This window comes from Papaver somniferum, chromosome 2 (assembly GCF_003573695.1).
Source record: "Papaver somniferum cultivar HN1 chromosome 2, ASM357369v1, whole genome shotgun sequence".
Lineage (NCBI taxonomy): Eukaryota > Viridiplantae > Streptophyta > Magnoliopsida > Ranunculales > Papaveraceae > Papaver > Papaver somniferum.
Window position 1 is genome coordinate 24795330 of NC_039359.1, and position 24125 is coordinate 24819454.

General features: G+C 36.4%; 2 protein-coding genes across 2 annotated transcripts; both read right to left on the reverse strand.

The window, feature by feature from the left end:
* Positions 1–1621: 1621 nt before the first annotated feature.
* Positions 1622–2922, reverse strand: LOC113350751 (secreted acidic protein 1A-like). Its single transcript, XM_026594874.1, has 3 exons — positions 2753–2922; positions 1894–2009; positions 1622–1734 (listed from the first exon to the last, which is right to left on the reverse strand). Exons 1-3 carry the CDS (start codon positions 2920–2922, stop codon positions 1622–1624), a joined length of 399 nt encoding a protein of 132 aa, XP_026450659.1.
* Positions 2923–16657: 13735 nt separating this feature from the next.
* LOC113350752 lies at positions 16658–21630 on the reverse strand. The gene is made up of 7 exons (XM_026594875.1): positions 21080–21630; positions 20247–20998; positions 20009–20144; positions 19219–19401; positions 17335–17413; positions 17058–17242; positions 16658–16952 (listed from the first exon to the last, which is right to left on the reverse strand). The coding sequence occupies exons 1-7, from the start codon at positions 21628–21630 to the stop codon at positions 16658–16660; spliced, it is 2181 nt and encodes a 726-aa protein (XP_026450660.1).
* Between the last annotated feature and the right edge of the window lie 2495 nt (positions 21631–24125).

Genomic DNA, 24125 nt, shown 5'->3' on the forward strand with positions numbered 1-24125 from the left:
CAAAGTTGTTCCATTGGTCAACTGATGGAGCAGGTTCGTATTTTGGAACAAAATTCTTTTAGGTGTTGTTACTTCCCCGCTTCTTCACCTTGAAGTTGCACTTTTCCTCATTTGGGACACTTTGGACACAAGAAAGTTGTCTCAATACTCTTCAAGGATTATACATTGTATAACCGCCAGGATAAAACAACGGTCCATTATAAGCCGTGATAGGTGAGAAATCAATGGGCTCAACATCTTCCTCTTTTTCATATGATTGAAGGGTGTATGGATGGAAAACCACATCTTCAACTGTTGCATTATCCTATGGCTCTCTCAACCTCAACACCTTGTTTGTCTTACCCTTGACCCGTGAGTTCAAAAACTCATATTTAACAGTTGTAGGCTTCCCATAAGGCCAAGGAGTGAGCATAAGACAATTTCAGTTTAAGGAAGTGGTCATACACCCAAACCTATGAGAAGAAGCCACAAATGACTCATTCAATTATCAAAAACAAAGTTCAGTTTGTTCGCAAATATATTTTGAAACACACAAAGGATAATTTAACGGGGTACCTGAACAAGGGTGTATAAGCCTCAAAAAAAAACAACTCTTAAGCCTCGAATCTTTTCTGAGATCCGCTTGAACGAATGAAAGAACCGCAATACCCCAACTGTAGTTGTTCACTTCATCAAGGGGGTCCAATATCTGGAGTTAATGGGCATTTACCACGTGACCTGAAATTTCGGGAAAGAAAATGGTTCCTAGTTGATATAACAAATAAGTAGTCACATGGTTCTTAGTCTTCTCTGGTGTCATCACCAACTTACCTTGAGCTACCAAATCTTTCGTCCCTCTAAACTCATCTATCAAGGTTTTCATCTTGATCTTTTTCAACTTCTTCTTGAACGACCGGTCTGGGTTGAACTCACTATACTCATCACCTTCCTCGGGCTCTTTTGCAGCTCGTCTAAACTCACATTGTGCCTTGTCATCGTTCCATCCTAGACATTTTCCCACCAACTTTTCAAGTAGTTCATAACTCATCGAGGGATCGTAGCCATCTCGAACACTTGTACCCGTAATTGTTAGGCCTGTGATTCGATGACAATCATCCGGAGTTATTGCCATCTCGCCAAAAGGTAGATGAAAGGTATCCGTCTCTGGATAAACCCTCTCGGAAAATGCAGAAACAGTGACAACATCAAATTTTTGGTGCGCATGTTGTATCGCATTCCATAGTACACAATTAAATACCGCCAACCTAACCTCATCACACTCATCCTCTATATTCCATATCCTATTCTCTTGACGTTTCAAAACAAGAACATCATTATTATGATCTTACAAAAACAAAAACATACCTTATATACTAATATATAGCGAAAAATATATGTCAAAATATAATAAAATGAATGAGAAATCTTGATGGTTAAGATTCAATACCTTTGTCGCAAAGATCTTGGCTGCCCATGAGTTTTTGTAGCCAAATAATACCTCCCCTCCATCTCTTGGAGTACCATAAGTTGGGTTCTTTGGCGTCAAACACAAATTCTCATCAGGAATGTATGCATATCTAGCACAAAGCTTTTTAGGCGCCCTTCTAGGTGCTTTCTTAACTCCCTAGGCTTGTTCCTATTCCTATTCCTCTTCACCCGAGTCCTCCTCTTCACCCGAGTCATCTTCATTATCTCCATCTCCCTCATCTCCTTCACCGTCATCATTGTCATCCTCATTTCCTTCTTCTTCTTCTTCTTCAGCAGGTGGAGCTTCCACAATCTCTTCCTCATTTCCTTGATTATGTTCTTGATTGCTCATCTCTTCCACAATCTCTTCATTAACTTGTTCGATTACATTGTCAACATTATCTCTATTGACAGCCTCTTGGATGACAACACCCGGTAATGACCCACCTCCAAGCTTAACATTTTTGGCTCCACGCTTATCGGCACCTAAGTGTTTTTGTCCTCTAGGCGTGGGAGTTCTCAAATCTTCCAGTAATGGTTGGTTGAATTTCTTACCTTTGCCACTAATAAAGAAAACAAAAGATATTAGGAATAATTCACGAAAAAAAGATCAACTCAAGAAAAAAATTCGTGTTCTAGGGTAGAGTTCGGTTACTCCAGCATTTTTGCGAACAAACCGAACTCCACATATATATGTAATTAGGAAAGAGTTCGGTTAGTCCAGGTTTTTTGCGAACAAACCGAACATATTGGACAGAGTTCGGTTATAAAAGAACTGAACATAATGGGAAAAACAGTAGAGTTCGGTTACATGGTAGTTTCAACATTTTTAGCGAAACAACCGAACAAATTGGAAAAAGTTCGGCTATATGGGTACTAAACATATAGGGAAAAAAAGAACAGTTCGGTTACATGGAAAAAAAATTCTTTTGTAATACGGATAGAGTTCGGTTACATGGCAGTTTTAAACATTTGTGCGAAACAACCGAACAAAGTTGCTAGAGTTCGGTTATGTGGGTACTAAAAATTTTGGGAAAAATAAAACAGTTCGGTTACATGGAAGTTTCAACAATTTTTGCGAAACAACCGAACTCGCAGTTCGATAACCTAATTTTAAATACTATAGAACCGAACTGTTCTTCGTGTTCTTCATTTCAGGGAGTTCGGTTAATAAACTAGGGAAATAATAAAACACGTTCTAACCGAACTCAACACTGTAACTTCCATGTGAACCATATTTTGATGATTTTTATTCAATTGAATCGATGAAAATCAAATTAAAAGTAATGGGTTTTTCGGGAAATACCTGCGGATCGGTCCCATGACAGATTCAGGGTTCTTCTTGCGACTGTTACGCTGAATTAAGGCTTCACCTTCCGGTTCAAGTTCTTCCTCAATTTCATTTGCTTGATTAGCTAGATATCCTAATGGTGGACCTGCTCCTGTGAGTCTTTTGGTTTGCTTTCGAAGAACCATTTATATACTTGGTTGATTAATCGACGATGAAAATTTTATGAATCGACAATTAATCGATGAAGACGATGTTGAAACGAAGAAGAAGAAGAGAAAAAATAAATTTCTCACAAAACTCGTTTGTGCGGCGGGGGTAGGATAGGTCTGATTTTGTGTTTTTTTAATAGATTTAATTAGGTTAAATTTATATTTGGGTAGTTATTAGTCTAGTTATAATCTTAATTAGGGTTTGGGGGTAAATTAGTAATGTACCTTGTTTTAGGACATCCCTTATAAGCATAGGATAGATGGCTTTATAAAACCATGATCCCCAAAAAATCGTTCATGATTAAAGTGAATTTAAGAAGAAAGTTCTTCTAATGCTATAGCAATGGGTCGTTCTTCAAATCAGAGTTTAACACACCATTTTATGACTCTAGTTTCCAATAGGAATAAGAATTTAAAGTTTCACACCCGATTGGTTGTGAGTCATCAAATGAGCACAACCACACCCTCACATAAGATCACTGATATGGAATTCCCCACATTCCTGATAGTAAGTACTCTAAATCCAGAAGAAATGGTTAACAAGCACGACCAGCGTGTCAAAAAAAGAAAGAAAGCACGACCCAAGGCGTTCAACGTTCTGCAAACTACCAACCAAAATATTTGGGATCAAGATTTTGTGCAGTCACTAAGTAGTAGCTATAAGGACAGAATAGTTTACTACTTCGATTGGCATTCTTTTACGCCCACATGCCATATCTAGCTCTTGTGTTTCGAATCTCCTTTTTCTTTTTTATGCAGGACTTCAGTCAATACTATTTGACCAGTACATATATTTGACTTCTGCCCTTATTAAGAAGCATACAGATCTCATAGATGACTTGGGAAATCCATGTTCTTTAAAACTTGCAATTCTTGATAAATAGTCCAGCAAAGAGTTTCTGGAAGTCGAGGCAAAAAAAATTATGTATATCATAACTTATGTTAGTAGCATTGCTTCACTGCTTACTGTGTTTAAATTAATGTAGGACTAGGGGTGATGTGCCAAAAGCAATCGAATGTTACATGCATCAAACTGGTGCTGATGAGTGCATTGCCGTTGAGCACATTAACCATCTAATTAGTGTGATAGTTGGAAGACGGTAAATAAGGAGCGGTTTCTAAACTTCCACGGGCCTTTATGTACCAGGCTACCAGCATGGAGACGGCTATGGTTTCAGATTATAGAACCAAAGAACAGATTATGTCAATTGTTGTTCAACCCATTCAAAATTGAACAAGCAGAAGATTATACCGGTTGTTATTTGTTTAGCTTTATAGATTAGTTATCCGCATAAACTAAAATTTATATTGTTGGAATCAATTGTGTAATTGTAACTTTACGTATTCATAATGATACTCTGAGTATCATACTACCAAACCAAACGTCATGAATTTGAGCTCAAACAGACACTATAGCCAGCAAAAGTCATTACCCAAATTAGAAGATTGACAACTTTAATTAACATAGATATAGAATCATTTCTCTTTTCATAGAATAAAGTAGAAAACAAAAACTAGTGCTCCTACAAAGAAGAATAAAGATCAAACACTCCAAAAAAAAAAAAAAAAAAAATCTCCACAAAATTACAATAAAAGCATGATACTTGAACTTAAAATCATTCCTACTATAGTACTGGTCACTTGATTACTCAGTAATAAATAATTGAAATGCAAAGAATTTGCACAAGATTTACCGTGTTCATCAACAGTAATGTTAACTGATTCACTAACCTTATGTCTCTTAGATTTCCACAACAGACTCTTATATCTGACTTTCGTCTCCAAATTTACTCGAAACAACGCCGGCGCCTTACTCTTATTTCCTTCAGAAGCCTTCATTCTAGCATAGTCCCAAGGAACTCCATGAATCTGAGTGGAGTTTCTACGTGTAGCTGTTTTTTCACGACCTTGATAGAACGGAGGTAATAAGAGATTTCCAATAGGCAAAAAACTCAAGTTTTTTTCGTAGTAATAAAATAATGTAAGGTTCAGAGCATCATAATAAATACCCTTTTCTTTGTTCTGGTTCTTCAGTTTTGCTTCAAAAGATATGGTTGCATTGATGGTTTTTGAATTGTTGAAATCTGATGAGGTTTGGTTAAGTGCGGGAACTGTAAATTTGTGAATGGAAAAACCGGGTGGAGAAGAACGGATAGTAAGCCAAACTACTAAACCTATTATACATGGAGTTAGTAACAATCCTAGATAGCATTGGCAGCGTTCTTTACTCGGCATAGCTTAGATTTTCTTTGAAGAAGAAGTTGATGTCTGATGTGTTAAGATGATAAGAACAAATTTGTTCTGTTCTTATAAAGGAAATGAATGACAAGACTATCCTTATTCAGGTGTTTGAAATGGTTAAGAAGGTAAGGTATCCATGTAATATAAGTAGGAGTCAAGGTCTTTTATTGTGTATTCAGGTCTTCCCGTACAGTCAATGACTCATAATGATTATTGCCGTATACTTTCGCAGTAAATTGGGCCCTGCGCCAACGCGGTATAGCGGTCACGCATTCACTTTCTAATACGAGTGGGTGGACCATATCCAAACATCTGTCACGTCTTTTCTGTTAAAGTTCCCCCCAGATTTACCTCAAGTAATTTTTTATGGCAAGAGTGATGTTACTAACGTGACGGAGGAGGGAAAAAAACATGTAAACAACACTAGAATTTTCTTACCGATTGAACACTTTTATCTAGATTACACTCTGTAATGTGTATCCACTATCCAGTACTAGTGCTACACACATAGAGAACAACATTCATCTAAGTCTAACACTTCACCTCCGTTTTGCTTCCGCATATTCATCGGAATTTCATCATTTTGTTCGATGTTGACTTCAAGTCCTGGAACACTCTCCCATAAGACGTCAGAGTCAGAACAATAAGTACCCAACTTTAAAACTTTCCCATGTTGTGATAAAAACTGATTTTGCAAATGTAGTTGCAACTTGCAAGTGCTATCCAATTATGAGCTCATTTTGTAATTTGTTGAGCTAGAAATGAAGAAAAAGTCAATAAATACTGAATTAAAGTGGGATAATTAGTGTCGGAGAATGTGTTACCTTGAGTCAACCGATACGATGGTTCTCAAGCTTCTTCTCACAGGGAAGATGGGGATCAAACCCCGTGTACCAATATGAACAGTAGGCTAATATATATTTAGGTTTAATTCCAGGGACACTATCCTATGTAGCAAAAGAAGAAATAAAATGGAATAAGTGGTGGTGGGGAATGTGTGGTATCTTAAATAGGGAAATTCCTAATGATTAATTTCTGATGTTCTTTTCTATTCGATAATTTCTCATAATTTTACCTTCTCCGATGCAAGATACATCATCTCTCATTTTTTCTTTTTTTTTAATTGTTGTTTATCATTTCCAATGATAACATAACCATTTATTCAAACATAGCCAACCGTTGCGATGACAATGCCATGGAACCGGAAAACAAACGGCCAAAGTCAAGTGTGAAATTAAGAAAAAAAAAAGTGAAAAAAATTAACAACGGGTTAGTCAACTAAGATTTCTATAGACTTTCATAGATTTTTTATCTGAATGGCTTCCGGAGTTTCTCTGAAAAATCAGAGTTTTCTAGTGATTTTTTGAGAGTATATTAAAGAGTCTTTGTGACTTGTAGAGACAAAAAAATGAAATTTTTAAGGAGTCTCTGCGATTTGTAGAGACAAGAAAATATCTAATAAACTATTCTAAACTTCTAGGGGTTACTTTATTATGCATGTTATAATGTTAATAATGTTGGAGTAACAATTAGAGAAGGAGAATAACTTCTTATTGATAAAGAGGCATAATACATTACATACACATAATGTTCTTTATATACATGTAAGGGAAAACCTAGTCATCTAATGGACCACACGTCCATGGGCCATAGGCTCTATAACACTCCCCCTTGTGCGGTTCAACAATGGAACTCCAGATGTAGTGCTTCACATATAGTGCTTCGAATGTAGTTCTTCAAATTTCGTTGTCTCCTTGATGACTTGTGCCGAAATCAATTGCCTTACTAAAACTTTGAAAAGAAAAAACCCAGTGGGATAAAATCTTGGTACAACTCTTCACATGTAGTACTTCACATGTTGTCTCGTAATTTACATGTACATCATCACATGCAATATGATCTTCAAAGATCGACGAGTCTAAGTTAATTGCCTCGTTAAAACTTCGTCAGGAAAACCCAGAGGGCCAAAACCTGAACTAAAGAAAAGAGTACAATATTAAGAAAACTTAGAACATAGTTGGACTCCAATATGTTGCCTCACTAAAACCTTGACAAGAAAAACCTAGTGGGATAAAACCTTAACGGGGGGAAAAGAGTATAACGTGACAGATGCAAGTAAAGGTGATCCGTTGCAGATGATCACTTTGCTCCGTTGAAGTTGACTAGTTGCTTCACAACTCTTAAGGCTGAAAATCCTCGTGGGAAAGACAATAGCCTTAGTTGGGAAATTACATTCCCGGTGTTTATTGTTGTATCATTAAAAACCTTGCCGAGTAACAAAACCCTGTGGGAAAAACTAACCTCGGTGAAGGAAAATAGTTCGACACACTATTAGATGCTCTCCCTGATGTCAGAAAATTTTCATTAGTCTAATGCAGTCAAAAGGAGTTTATCACACTTTACTTTGGTGATTTGAATGTTTATAAGACCATGTTGTTGATTCTGGAAGTTACGTTGTTTAATAGAATATCGCGTTTCATTTCTTTGATTCGGATATTTTCAGTAATATCAACGCGATCTTTATGAGCGTTCAACATACTTGATGTTTTTAGTGTTGTCTCGCTAAAAACCTTGTCGAGTTACAAAACCCTTTGGGAAAAACTATTCTCGATAAGGGGAAAACTATTCTCCACATCTTCAATTTCGAAGTAAAATATGTCGAAATCATATCCTTGGATCCTCCCCCTGATGTCGGCATCTCCCCATGATTACTTTCAGAATTGTTCCAGACAGTCCTTTAGTCATATACTTTTTAAAAATGAATATCGGTAATGACTTAGAAAATAGTCTACCATATCTCCCCATGATTACTTTCGTTGGAGAAGATATTATTTTTTCTTCATAATCAACAACCTTTGGATTGCAGTTCCTTTAACATCCCATTTTTATGTCTTTGCAGGGATAAAACAAACTCATGTCAGTGGTTACTTTTAAGTATATGATTGCGTTCATTATACCATTCCAATGACGTTGCGTTGGCGCTGATCTATATCTAGCAAACAAGTTCACCGAGGATGTAATATTTGGTCGAGTACAAAAATGCGTCTATTGCACTTAGATAGGGGAATTTCATATCCCAACACATCTTCGTCAACTTTCTTGAGACGAAATGGTCATTTACTTATTTTTGTACTTCAACTAATCATGGGAGTGCTATCATAATGCATGTCTTTGTTAAATTGCCTAACAACTTTAGACATATGCAGACTGGTGAAATAATATACCACAATCTCAGTATTCGGTCGAGCTTTCCACATATTTTTCATCTCAAATGCGGATTTCAAATATCTCTTAAGGTCTCTTATTACCTCAAGAGTACCCATCATGTTTGTACCATCGACATAGATAGCTACAATTCCAAATCAAGAACTTTCTTGTGAATACGCAAGGAAAAATAAATTACTTGTCTATCCCCTCCAAATAAAATATCCACTTAGACGGGTATACCATATCTGCCAGATTAGTTTAATCTATAAGTGAGCGTTCTATCTAACTGTAAATGCATTGTGTCGTTTAGAGTCACTTGATTTGGGAAACAAATGGCTATCAAGTACTTTTGTAAATATCTATTATCTCTTGATTCTTTCAGAGATACGTGACAACCATATACATATACTGCATTTTAAGTCCTTTTGAAATTACCAAGCTGACTAAGTAGCGGAACGCTATAACGTTCATTACTAGAGGACAATTCCAGGGCTTTGTGAGAAACCTCGCGCCACAAGGAGAGTCTTGATACTTTGAGACTTCATTCTTCCCACTGTGCTTTATGATAAATAAGCATGTATGTCCCATAGGCTTTACACTTGATTAGTTAGCACTACCACACCAAATACCTGTATATTTGTCAAAGAACCAAATTCTACCTGGATTATGTAGGCCAAATATGCTCTTTGTTGACATTAAATAATAAAAAGCATGGTTTGATATCATACTGCTTTATTCCCTTGAGAAACTACATATACAAATATTCATTAATATGCGTGCACAATCTTTCCATTGACTCGTGTGTGTTCTCATAATCCTTTAGGATTTCATTGTTCTCTGGAATCATTAATCTTCGGAGCGTCCTCCAGTTTTGATTCACGGACATAGTCAGAGAAAATAAAATGAGATGATTTCATTAATGATACAAATTATAGATTGTTCCCTACTCATCTACTTCCTTTCTAGGTGAGCATTGATCGAACCTGGTGGTCTCTCCATCTTCCTTTATGGAGCCACGGCCTCAACCACACTTCCACTAAGTGTAGTTGCAACACCTTAGTCTATGGTGTATATACCTTATTGAGGATTTGTAACCTTGCAGGTAGGTTGCAGCTGGTATGTGTGATCTCATCACTTTAGTGACATCAGTGTACATTCTGAAAATCAATTATTCTTTGTCACTTCACATTTACATTTGTGGAGTACTAGAGTCAATATGAGACACAGTGGGAACACACCATGGAAATTCCTGTCGTTCCCTTAGAAAATACTTTTTCTTATCTCCCCCTAATGACGGGAAGGTTGTCTCATTAAAATGACAACCCGCAAATCTAGCGGTAAGAGATCTCCTGCCAAAGGTTTTAAAAATGCGGATAATTGTTGGAAATTCTTGTCCAACATAGTCACATAATCATTTTGATGACCCATCATAGTACGATGTGGAGTCGTAAGGGCACATATATAGTGCAACCAAAATTGCGTAAGAACAAAAAATGCCAGGCTTATATCCAGTTACCAACTGGTACGCAAAAAATGGTTGACCAATTGTGGGCCTAAAACGAATAAATGAAGATGTGTGTAGTATTGCATACTCCCCAAGCATTTAAAGGTAGGTTTGTACGCATAAGTATGCCTTAGGCACCATTTGTAACCTTTGATGATAGCCTTTGCGAGACCATGGGATATAGGATGCTCTACATTTATCCTATTAAATATGCAATAACCATCAAGTCCTTTTGATGTGTACTAGGTAGCATTTTCAAGGGATGACGAGCCCTTATATGTGTAATATGTGCTAGTAGTTTTCCAAACGCAAAACTTCTTGGGAACTATAACTAGTTCAAAATGTCAAAACATTCACCAAAGCCATAAGTCACATTGATGGTCCGCATTCTGCATGAATATTTTTTTCTAATTTCACCTCGTTTTTTTATTTTCTAATATGAGAAATATGCCGTCAGTTTGCATTCTGTCAATCTTTTTCCCATTTTCGTTCACTCAAATATTGTATGAGTTCTTTCAAAACAATCATCATGTCACAACCAAAGTTGCTTTATGGTTATGCCATGTATGAGTCAGTTCCCAACATTTCATCGTCGGAGTCAATATGGATTCAATAATCCAAATATTATAGTGAATTACATTGCACTAGATTGACACATTAGTTTCTCTAAAATATATTTTCTTCCAAATATATTAGAGACTATAAATTAAAGATGCAACCAATTATATTCTCATTATTGTGATGTTCCACATGATATCCATTTGCACGGGTTACTTGGGAATTTAACAAGGTGTGATTATCTCTCGGTACGTCTAGAGATTTTGCGACGTCTTTGTTTTATCTTGAAAACAAATTTTGAGCAATATTGCGCCCGATGATCCAATCCTTGTAGTCACATTATAAGGAAATAATTCAACAACTAATTTAAATTCCTAAAGAGTTTCGTGTAATAAGTGGTGTGACCTTATTACGTAACAAAAGAAGATCTATCTCATTTACTTTACAGTGTTACCGTTCATGAAGATGATATACTTTTCATCATAATGTACGAATGATCCTTATAACTCAAGTACTTTTGAGTATATCTCAAGTTCTTTAGAGCATTTCAATCTCATGAAAATGATATACTTTTATTCCATAAGTGCAGACAATGAATTTAATTCTTCGCAAAAAAAAATTTCTTTATTTTAGCTAATGAAATATATGTCAAACTATCATGTAAACGACATTTTAGGATCAAAATATAGAATCTAACTATACGAATTAGATTGAATAAAGGTAAGAAAAAAATGGGTAAGTGTATTGAATTGGCAAATTTCTAGTTGCCATTAATGTTGATGTCTAAGGCATGACCTTCTCCAAGAATATAGTGTGTTCCTTTTCCTTTGAACTCCTTATATCTCTTGTAGTTGACTACTAATATATGATACTTGCATTACAACGCTTGTAACATTCTCAATAAAATTCTTACACCAATATTTGCAACTCTCTTTGGTATGAGTCAGAATTACATCTTTGTCCCATTATAGGTGGATAAATTTACTTTGTATCATTACTACTGGAGCAAGAATTACATCTCTGACTCATGGAAACTTTTGTGAGTATCTTTCCACAAAACATGAGGTGTGATTTTAATTACAACATATCATTGTCAAATTTATTGACTCGTTGTAGTCTAACAAGTGGATTACATCCCACTGAACATTCAAGTTTGGGGGAAAATGAATGTTTTGACAAACTTCCTTCGAAGCATTATATCGTCTGAAGTTAATATGTCGCCTTGGAAATGTATAAGGTATGGCTTCCTCTTTGAAAGGTGTATCTTTACAAGTTGAAGATTTTTATTACGAAAGTATTGTACTTGTGCACACAAACTTCCACATCATAGACTATTTAATGGTGCTCAAGTACGTCTGAGTTCAAAAGGTCAAATTAGAGCCAAATTGGTTTAGTCAAAGTCTGGTCAAATATTTGGACAAGACCCAGTCCACTGGGTTGAAAAGGTCATGGTTAATGAATATAAACATATATGGTTCATTATATATGAAGCCAGGGCTTAACCCGTGCCGTAACGGCACGGGCTTATGTTGTGTTCGATTCATTTCGTGTGTGAATACTTTTTTTCTGTTACATACGTTTTTCATTGTTCAATGTAGAAACGCGTGATCTTTTAAGAGAATTTTAGGTAATAGTTACATGTGCTCTCAGATTTTCTTTCATAGACTTACTAAGCATAATCAATTTAATTTCGCTTCACTTATGATAAACTTTTTCACGTGATATTAATAAAATAATACTACATATCTTGTTTTAACTCATATGCCTCCAGTATAATAAAACTTTTTAACCACTCTATTGTGAAGTTTATATGACACCTCTCAGGATGGCCACTATCCTAGGCTTCACATACAGAATAAATTTACAAAGAATTTAGAACTACCATAAAAATAGTGTAAGTGCAACATAAGAAAATATGAAACAATGGGGAATAGCCCAGTTCGCCAGGGGTCGAGCACTTTCCCTTCCTTCAGAAATCTTGTACAAATGGTAGATTCTCAATAGATTGACACTGGCAATTGTGATTTCTTCTTGAATATCATATCAAGGATTAGAAAAATCAAAACCAAGTAACTCCTTTGATGTTTTTTTGAATATCATTTGCACCAAAAGTACCATGTTATTTGAAGTAACCACGCATGCCCATGAATTCAGTAACAACACCGACATTTAAGATAAATGTAAACTTGCACTTGAAATGCATGTTTGCATCTCAGCGGAGGATTCCGTCAACCAACAATGTCAGGCTTTGTAAGTTACCCAATCACTACACCAAATTTTGGGATTAGAAACAGAACCAAACCGTTACGAATCGGAGCTGTAACGGCCCTCGCCTATTTCAAAAGAGCGTATTATAATTTTTTCGCAACGACAATGGGGCCGTTACGAATTTTGAGTCGCAACGGCGTTCGTAACAGAGCCGAGCCGTTACGAATTTTTTGTAACAACGCAGTCGTAACATGTTGGAGACGTTACTACGTGGCAGTTTAGTAACAGAGCAGAACCGTTACGACTCAGAAAGTTGAAACAGGTTTCAGCCGTTACGAACTTTTTTGTAACATCAAAAAATTACTGCCAGGTCAAGGCTAACTGGCAGTTCATTTTCTGCCGGAAATAAGCCGGAATTCTAAATGCAATACCCTGCATACACCTTTCAATACATTCATCATCCACACTCAACAATCTATTCATATCACATTCATATCAGATTCATATAACAAAATAATTGAAATTTTTGTAAGTACTTTACTGAAATTTCTCTAAGTACCAATTTTTTTTTTTTTGGTTAAGTATCAGATTTCTAAGGGAATACATGGAAGGTTCCAAATTTCTAATGGAACACAGAAACTCACTAACTGCCTACAAAACTTGAATAACTGTAACTTACAAATATTGAAGCTTCTTTGTTCTCCACCCTTTCTGATCAAATAGAGCATCATTCGATTAACCACAACTAAGCTATATATCCTTTGCAGGATTGCTTTGTTGAAAGCTTGGGCATCAGAAAACTCGGTGTAGGTAGTAGGCAATCATTCATAATACAACATGTTGTATTATTATGACAAGTAAACTGGAAGAAATAATGTTCAAAATACGCAGCAAGTAAATGCAAACAAGCATAGGTGTAACAGCAGATAGAAAATTTACTAACCACTGGAAAAGGTTGGAAACAAGATTCTCATTCTAGCCCATCCACTTTGAGACCAGATACTAGAAGCTTCTCATAAAAATTATCGTCAGCTGAGCCAGGCAAATCGCAAAGTCTGCAATTACAAAGTCAATTCTCAGGACCAAAAGTAGATGCACAAAAACCAAAAGAAATTTTATAAAACATTTAGGTACCACCTGCAATTGCGCAAGCCTCGCACAAGGCAAGGAAAAATAGATGGAGATGGGATTTCTTTAAGGAGCTCAAGAAAAAAATGCCTCATCCACTATGCCAAATATTTCTTAGTACTCCTTGGAGAAGCCTCACCAGCTGTCCTTAGTCGACCATCATTGAGAGCATTATCCTGCCGCTGCAGTTTTTTGTACCCTATAGTAAATCCACAGAATCACATGATAAGTGTCTCCATGAATCAAATAAAATGCAGACAATGAGTACTAAAACTATAGTACAATGAGTCAATAACATAAATATAGTAAAAAATTGCACAGTACAATGAGTTGCCAAATCAGTGATACAAAAGTCAATAGATATAAAACATAGAGAAATAAGCTATAGTTCAATTTATACTTACTCCATCTGATGCCAACCCAACTGCAGTTCACTTCCCACCAGCGCAATACCTCGCAAGTATAAACTGAGTGTCAAATCCACAAATTTAAACTTAATAGTACAAAATTTAACCAAGTGAAGTACTTACCAGGGATTGATATTTCCCCGGCTGGCTACTACTGCTTCAAATGACCTTGTGTGAAGTCCCTGTGCATTCACATATAACATAACACAAACCACCTACAAATATATATAAAAAAATGATGAACTGACTGAAAATATCCATTCATAAGCCGTTTTGTGTTCACATATATAGAAAAAAGTTACATTGGACCAAAAAAAGTTGTTTCAGGTAAAGCTCTTCTTATGCACAGCTGCATAAGAGTATGCGCATCAGTCAGCATACTTACAAAAGTGTGAACTACCAAAAAAATCAGAAAAAAAGATCCTTCTTACGCACAGCTGCATAAGAGTATGCGCATCAGTCAGCATACGTACAAAAGTGTGAACTACCAAAAAAATCAAAAAAAGATCATTTATATGCACAACTGCATAAGAGTATGCGCATTAGTCAGCATACGTACAAAAGTTTGAACTGCACAAGTATAACAAAAAAGATCCATTTAAGTAGAGGCGGATATTACGCGATGCTCAAAAAGGCTGAGATCTATTAGCTTAGAAAGAAACAGATGGTGTGTCTTTATTCAAGAGGCACATCTTTGGATGAAGCACATATCCTCCAATTCCAACATATCTGAAGGTCGCTGCATACTTGTTAGCTCTCACAGTGTTTTCATCTGGCTTAAGAATATCATCGATACATACCTTGGCAAGATGTAAAGGTATATGATCTCCGTGAAACTGATTAGATAAAGAACCAGTACATATCTCACCAGTTGCAACTACTTCACCCTCGTAGTCCAGTAACGAACAAAGCGGAAAACCACGTACTCTTGATGAAGCTGGTGATTGAGTATTCCAAACAGGTGAACTTGTTGCATCTGGTGATACAGTATTCCCAACAGGTGAACTTTTCGCAGCATGTGAACCTGTTTGAGGTGAAGCGCATGGAGTATGCGAGGCTACATCTCTTGAGGTGATGGGCACGTTCGAGCCAACTGATACTGTAATTGCAGATTTAATTTCATCCACTACGTGGCACAATTTCATAAAGCCATCAATCGGAACACCCACCTTGCCACCTATTTCTTCCACCATCTCACCAAGAAAACCCTCCTTCGCTTTCAGTTCATTAACCTTGTGACGCGCTGGAGCAGAAAGATTGATTTCCGTACGAGATATAGGACCAACAACACGAACCCTTCCTCTAGAATCCGCCCCAAAATCCTTGGTCATTGCACAAGGTTGTTCTACTGGAAGACCTGCATCCAGTTTTTCTTTGATCTCATCTTGGGCATTTTTGAGCTTCTCCTGTAGTGTTGAGCATAACAACCGATTAAATTTCAATATCTTAACTACCTAGTACATAGTTTTAAAAGAGTTAAAATAATTGTAAAGTAAACTGACTCACAGCGAATGGCGCCGCACTAGGTAAAATAGAACCACCTTCTTGTGTATGAGCTTTAAGCCACACATCCCCATGAGTGATTACTGCACCAGGATTTGCGGCTTCCTAAATTACAAATACAATGTGAATCATATACTTGTTCATAAGAGGTTGAGGTAAGTTGTCGATATAATCGAGTTTCAGTTAAGTTGTGAATATAACAAAGTTTGAGGTAAGTTGTAAATATACGTACCAGTTCAGCTCTCACCATATCATCAGTTTTGCGACCAGTACAATGTGTGTAGACATATTGTTCTCTTTTCCTCTTATGGTCAATTCTACTTTGCGCTGCCTTTTCTTCTCTTTCATTTTCGCAAAATTTTATCCAGTCTTCTGATTTGACACTTGGTGGAACATTTAGAATCCTTTCTTCATGAGTAGGGAGCAAATCGTAGTAGGCAGAGCGCAACTCAGACTTAAATCTCCTCCATGGACCAGCAGCTGTCTTCAGAACATTTTCCTTTGATGTCTCAGGTACACCAAATTCAGCCTGGAAAGACATAACAAATTAATGCCTTACTGATATGAAATAATCATAAAAGAAGTTAAGTATTGTACCTTAAAGGTTTTCCAAATATCCTCCTTATACTTTTGAGGAACAACATTCCATCTTTTGTATGAAATGGACACATGTGTACGAGACAAGGCGCCTTTCCGGTGACCTAATATTGTTGCGTTCCTGGAAACTGGTTGTCCATATTCATTGACCTTTACTTCTGCCATACCTTGTGTAATTCAAACATCAAAATAGGGAAAACCAAACAAAGCTAAAAGAGAGCATCCACGTACACCAAAGATAGCTACCTAACACCTCAAAAATAAGTGATCAGACAAATAAAACCAAACAATTCATGAAAAGAGAGCATTCATGGTATATATTGTTGGGTAGGATAAAACACATCGCGACTGTTTCAGTTCAAAATATAGAATCAGTAATGAGCAGCTTTCTCAAATTCTCATTGTCAGTCAGAACTGACTGAAAAGATATAAGAACTTCAGATTTATCTACTGCAGACGTTAATCGCTGTCGTGAGTGCAACACTACGGACCATCCCTCTTCACTAAGATCCTTCGAGTAGAACACTTGAGTAGCTTCAGATGCAAGGATAAACGACTCATCCACCACTGTATTTATGCTTCTCATTTTTGACAAGTTGACCTTTACAACCTTGGAAACTGCATCAACTTTGCAAGCATTCTTATCTCCAACACTAACCCAATCACAATAAAAAACAGTTTCTTCAAAGTCAATATAGTTCAAGTTGATGATCTCTTTAATTACGCCATAATAAGTTATTTATGCGTCTTCAGTCGACTTCGCATGAAGCCTTGTAACAACTTTCATTGACACACCGCTGTTCTGTGATACATTCTTCACCCCAGAACTGAGTTTGCTAAAAGTAAACCCATTGACTTGGTACTTCTTATATGATTGTGCCTTGAAGAGTGGTCCTTGCAGGAGTCTCCAAAGTGTTGAATCAGTTTCTTTGGCCTTTAACAACTGTAATAAAGCACGGAAGGGTCAGTATCACAACCAAAACCATAAAAAGTTGTACTCAAACCACTAGTGAAAGCTTTACAGTAACATATTACCTCGTTGCTCAACCATAGATGAAAACTCTTTGATCTCTGACCATTAGACTTGTCACCATTAACATAAACATCATACTTCCTACAACCAAATGATGTAATTTTGTAGTGGTAAGTAAAGTGTTCATTTCTCGGACTTGTTGAGACTGATTTCAGATTTAGAAATAGAAAACAATAAAAATAAAGAAAATATATACACAAGGTTTGTCACAATGTCGAAAGATTACTGAGACTCAGGATTCCACCAAACATCATATCATGTGGTTCAAAAATCAATTCTTAGACAATTATAGCTCTTGTTTATTGACTCTAACTCTTTGCTAGGGTATATTTTAAAAATATTAACTGTAAATCACTAGCATGATGCATTAAAAGCACTTAGACCAAACATACATCATCACACGACTTCACAACTAATTAAGAAAAATCATAAAATGATTAAATTAATGCAAAAAGTCATAAAAATAATTAAATATAATTATCACACGCATGAAATATGGATTTCTCCGTCATCCCAGTGTTGGGGTTTAGATCCTCATATTAATCACTTGATCAAAATACATGTTTGTTGCTCAAAAGTTGATTAAAAGAGTGAAAGGTGTAAAGAAGCTGATTTGCAACAGCGTAAAAGTGTTACAGATCTCTGGTACAAAGAGGAACAATGATTTACTGTTGTATATAAACGTTACTGCTCTTCTGTTGTTGAACAACGATATTGTTCTGCGACTGTTTCTCGTGCGTCAATGTTCTTCGTGTTCTTGAGCTGTGCAGCAGCAGCAGCAGCAAAAACAGAGTTTGATAAAACTATGATTTCTTCTTCTCTGGCCCTCCTCAGGTCCCCAAACTCCAGACACCCCTACTATATGACCCAAACAATCTATTTATATCAAAAATACCGATTAAGTCTCTCCCATATCTTCCAAAATCTCTTCCCCTCTCTTCACGGCAAAGTTGCGGCAATTTCTTGTTTTAGAATTTCTACGCGTTTCTGAGCTTTCCTTTTTATTCTAAACTCTTCCTTAGATAGATACAAATCTTTGGGAAAGTTCATAGCACTTTAATCTCTCTAAAATTCCCTAAAACAGGTCACACACGTGACTTTCCATATATTTCTGTTGTGATAAAAATTCGTCGATTGAGCCCAGTCTAATCGATTTCAACACCCATATCAGATTCCTAGACCCATAAGGAGTCTATCCTATGAAAATCAGAGGTTTAATCGATCTCAAACTCCTCCAAATCACGATTGCCAAAACTGCCAGAGATATTTTTATTGGAAATGGGTGCTGAGGACAAATTTGGGTGCTGTGGACAAATTTGAGTTACACATAACCTTGGGTGATCCTTAGCCAATTCTCGGGTCCGTTTAGCAACTGTCCTCCGGGGTGCCTCGAGCAACTTTTCGATCCAATTTCGCCGCAATAGCTTATTTCTCCAAAAACACCTACAAAGACATAAAATAAACAAATAAGCACAAAATCGAGCACTAACAATATATACAATTGGGATCAAAATAGACACATAAATGCGTCTATCACCAAATACCAATTCAAAGACTATCAAAGTTAAGTTTCTCATAACTAATTAAAAATATGACATCATGGCATCACTTCATCGATACACAATTCAGTTCAACGCCATTAAGTTAAGTTATGGGTATATTCATTTATGCTAAAATGAACTAAAATGCACTAAGTCAGAAATGTGCTACTAAGCTCTAACACGGATATTTTCATTTATGCTGAGGAGGACTAAAAAAATTCAGAATTGAATGAGGCATAAGTAAAATTTACCTTTGCCAGTCATCTATTCCAACATACTTGGATAGGATCCAGTTGTGGAATTGTTCAAATTGTGCTTGAGTAAGAGTAATCGGGGTTACAGTACTCATCGGCATCATCACAGTCATCATCCAAAAAAGCCTGCCGAGTATGTTTATGAGTACCATCACCATCATCTGATATGTCCTCCATAAGGTATAAGCTAGCTTCTCGCAATGCATACCCTCTTGCAATGCACCCCTCAATGTACCTTTTATTGCGCACCAATCCTTTAATTCCTTTCATTAACCTACACAAAAAAGTTAAAAGATCAAAAAAGTTCAAAGATCAGGAAAGTTAAAAGATCATTAACCTACAAAATCTCAACTTAAAAATTAAACAAGAACATTAGGGGTTGTATTTACCTCTTAAAGGGGTACATCCACCTAAATCTGACCGGCCCACAGATTAAAGCTTCATCGGCCAGATGAATCATCAGGTGGATACTTATAACAAAAAAAGATGGTGGAAAATATCTTCCCATAACACACATTGCTTCCACCAGACTAGATTTTGCTTGTACAAGTTCGTCTCTGTTGATAACCTTTGCGCACAAAATGTTGAAAAATATACTAATACGGAGAAGAGAAACTCGCAGATCTTTAGGCAATGAAGTCGCAGTATGAACTAACAATGGAAACAGAGATTGCATCATCACATGGTAGTCGTGATACTTTAAATTCTTCAACTCCGGTGGACTAATGCTCACACAGTTGCGAAGATCGGAACAGAAGCTAGAAGGAACCCTTATATTCTTCAGCACTGTACAAAAAGATACCTTTTCCTCTTTTATTAAGGCAAAAGATCCATCCTCCATTGTTGTCTTACCAGTTGCACTATCCTATTTCAACCATAACCGCTTCTTAATACCCATAGCTTCCATATCTTTCCGTGCATTTACACCGTCTTTTGACTTACTGTTACCCATGAGAGTGTTAATGATATGCTCAGTTATATTATTCTTTGTATGCATAACATATGTACAATGACAGACTGTGTTTGACCCCCAATTCGACAAATCATGAAGAATGGACCTTCGAGAAAAGAGTGAGTGGTCAGAAACATCTTCATCGGCTCCCTGTTACAAACTATCACCTTCTGATCCTCTTTTACGTTTCTTTGCTGGTGGTTTACCCTTATCCTGTTTGCTTCTCATAGCCTTCACCATTTCTTGAATTTGCAATCCTGTTAGTGGCCATGGAGCTTTACCATGTTCTACCCCTCCACTGAAGTTTGTCTTGTCATCTCTGTACTTGTGTTTCGATGTCCCATATAACATATTTTTTTTACTATACGACAGCCACTCAGAAACTTTTTCTTCACCACAGGTAGGACACGCATAATATCCATGAGTCACACATCCAGACAGAATCCCTAATGCCGTAAAATCATGAATGGCCCATAACAACCTTTCCTTCAACAGAAATTCAGACTTTGTGAAGCTGTCGAATGTCATAACACCATCATTCCATAACTCTTTAAACTCCTCTATCAATGGTTGTAAGTACACATCAATGTCTTTACCTGATGCTCTTGGGCCTGATATCAACAAACATAACATGGAGAATTCGCGCTTCATACACATTGAAGGTGGAAGGTTGTACGGACACAGTATCACCGGCCAACAGCTGTAATTGAAACCAAAACATCCATTTGGGTTTAATCCATCAATTGCTATCCCAAGAGTAACATTCCGTGCTTCCTTAGCAAATTCTGGAAAAAAGTTATCCGCACACCGCCAAGCTGTATAATCAACCGGATGACGCATTATATTGACATCTTTTTGTGCTCTAGAATGCCAAAGCATCGCCTCTGATATCCATGGTATACTGTAAAGTCTTTTCAGCCTTGCAATTATTGGAAAATGCCTTAAAGTCTTCTACGCAACTTGTGTAAGTTTTCTCTCATCATTAAAAACTCTTACATACCGAGGTTCTTGACATACCGGACATTTCACCAATGAACTATTATCCTTCCAATAAAGTACACAGTCATTTATACAAGCATCATAAGTGACATAGTCCATCCCCATCTCTTTAATAATCTTCTTGATATCTGGAAACTTGGATGGAAGGGTGTTACCTTCGGGAACCAACTCTTTCATCAACTCTAACATTGCTGTAACACCGTTGTCTGAAATTCCAAACTGAGTCTTTATGTTGTTCACCATAATCGCAGCGTACATTGCTGACTTTCCTTTAGGACATGAAGGATATAATGGTTTTCTTGCCTGCTCAGCCGCTGACTTCTTTTTATGATAACACCTGCTGGTTCCAACATTCACATCAGCACCTGCTTCTGCATTCTCATCAACACCTGCTTCTCCATTCTCATCCATCCCTTCCCTACCATTTTCATCCACATCTGTTGTAACACTCTCATTCAAAACTGCTGTGACATCCTTATCGGCTACATATTCAGTTGCAGTGTTACGTGCTCCTTCTAAACTTTCACCATGAAAGCGCCATGTTGTGTACATCTCTTGCATACCATATTTCAGTAAATAAAATGATATCTCACTCAGGGTAATTAAACTTTGAGCATTCATACAATGATGACAAGGGCATGAAAACAAAGTACACCCACCACCATTAATCCTGGCAAACTCTATGAATGACTGCATACCTTGTCTGAAGACACTTCATCCATTTATTATCCACATCATTTGACATACAAACATCAAACAAAATCACTTATTCCTAGTGGTACAGGATTTCCGAAGCCCTGCAAATTAGCGACAGAAACATCCCCTCAAAGAAGAGAGAATGAGCTACAAGTAGCTTTTGCGAATATCCACTAGGACTGTTATCATATTGCCCACTGAGAATCACTCAATATCAAAAAAAAACTTCCTAACTATAGTTCATTTAAACTTAAAAAACTACCTTAACATGAAACTAAAGTTCAAATCATGATGAGCATATTTATGGAACAACTAGCTGGCTATGTTCTCAGTTCAAAACTTCCTAACTTTAGTTCATTTAAGCTTAAAAACTACCTTAACATAAAAATTAAAGTTCAAATCGTGATGAGCATATTTATGGAAAAACTAAACATGGTAGTTCATAAAAACACATACCCCAGCTATCTTCTCAGTTTCAACCTGGACAAAAGTTCTTCAAAGTTCAATAGTTGATGAGCAGCAACAAACCCTGAAGTCATAAAAGAAACACCCATGTTAGAAAAATAAACCTAAAATCAGTTCATACTTTCATTTGAGTTCCATTTACTAAAAGCCATCAATGGACACATTAAATCAAAATCATCATCTCATACATTGTACAACTATTTAACTTGAATTGACTGTTGTTATCAATAGCATAAAAGAATCACAAATTATCCTAATTCACAAGCCCTATTACCTACCAGAAACTAGCAGTTCATTTAATGAGTTTATACTTCAACTTTGTCAAATCAATAAGTTATTGCAGTTGACAAAAGATTTAGTACAACCAAATAGAAAGGAATTAAGTAACCAGTAACCCGAAATCACAAATCACTGCAACAATATTAACTTTGTCAAATCAATAAGTGTATAATCATGGATCAAAAAATTTCAGTAACTTATAGTATGTAACTAATTTCAAGTGAACCTAATGATGTCAATCAACACCCATAGCTTATAAACAAGAAATAGAAATTTTCGACCTAACATAAAACCCTACAATCAGTTCAATTTTTCGAATCTTATACCTTCTAAGTCTTCAAAATTCTTCAATCTTCAAGTCTTCAAAATTCTTCAAACCCTAACAGGAAATTAGAAAAAAAAAATCGAATTAGATTAACAAAATATAACAAAAAAGTTATAAAGCCTTAAACATGGAAAAACTAAAAAAAAAAGATGAAATGAAGCCTTAAACATAGATCGATTAAAAAAATTATAAAACCCTAAAAATCGAAAAACTTATAAAGATTAACACTTTCGCAGATCGATGATTCAATCCTGTTGAAAAAATTACGGTGATTTATGTGATTGTTTCTCAGAGGATACGATCTCTGTGATGAAACTAGGGTTTCATCGCCTGAGATGAGGGAAAAGAGGCAGGAGCAGAGGAGAGAAAAAAGAAAAATGAGAAATGAAAGTGAACCCGATCTCTGCTAAGCTTATCCATTGACTTCACGTGGCACACGCTAGGGAGGAAATATCCTCTGGTATAACTCACCGTGGGTGGAAAAATAATGTTACGCATGTGAATGGCACACGCACATCTTCAAGGTGTTACGATCCATGTGTGACCAAGCGTGTGACTCGCATGCTTAGTAAAAAATTCGTAACGGCTAAAGTTTGTTACGAATTCTAAAAAAATTAGTAACGGCCATTTTCGTAAAGGCCATTTGCAACGGCCATTTTGTAACGGCCACAAAGCCGTTACGAATCTTAGTTACGAATCCAGGAATTTGGTGTAGTGAATGCAGTTTAGAATAACGTTAGCATTGTAATTGTGAATGTAAGCTACCCAATGCAGTTTACGAAATAGTAGAGTGCGTACTTTATCCAAAATATGGTGTGATTGTACTGTTAGCTTACAAAAATGATACCACAAAGTGAGATACTGACAGATCAAGATTTTAAAAACGTTCTAAATCCAAAATATGACGAAAATTCAAAAAACGTTCTAAATCCAAAATAAAAAAGCATAACCACGCAGAGACTGGGAGTAATTGTCTTCCCAATTTTAGTTTCACTCTAATTAATGGCCAATTTCTTTCACTTTACAGACTGCATTAGACCTTCTGATGTGAACAGGACATAAGAATTCAACAGATACCTTTTCCAGCAGCACTTCGGGCTTAATATAAATCACCGTCAGTCGAGACATAAGAAATCCAACAGAAATTACATGTCAATTCACAATGGATCGCTATGAACCTTGCAAAATCTAGTTCTGCAATCATATCAAACAAAAAAAATTACCATCCTCCATAATATGTTTATGCCTTTCTTATCCGGTTCTTTAAATCTCTGTTCATAAG

What these genes read in the sequence shown, in the direction of transcription:
- LOC113350751 (XM_026594874.1), bottom strand. Translation starts at nt 2,922, where the DNA reads ATGGTTCTTCGAAAGCAAACCAAAAGACTCACAGGAGCAGGTCCACCA. An exon ending in GTCATGGGACCGATCCGCAG is followed by an intron (nt 2,010 to 2,752) that starts GTATTTCCCGAA and finishes TTTCTTTATTAG; the next exon opens with TGGCAAAGGTAAGAAATTCA. An exon ending in CAAAAATGTTAAGCTTGGAG is followed by an intron (nt 1,735 to 1,893) that starts GTGGGTCATTAC and finishes CACCTGCTGAAG; the next exon opens with AAGAAGAAGAAGAAGGAAAT.
- LOC113350752 (XM_026594875.1), bottom strand. Translation starts at nt 21,630, where the DNA reads ATGTACACAACATGGCGCTTTCATGGTGAAAGTTTAGAAGGAGCACGT. An exon ending in GCTATGGGTATTAAGAAGCG is followed by an intron (nt 19,402 to 20,008) that starts GTTATGGTTGAA and finishes TTTTTTGTGTAG; the next exon opens with GTTAATGAAAGGAATTAAAG. An exon ending in GTTACAAGGCTTCATGCGAA is followed by an intron (nt 16,953 to 17,057) that starts GTCGACTGAAGA and finishes TGATTGGGTTAG; the next exon opens with TGTTGGAGATAAGAATGCTT.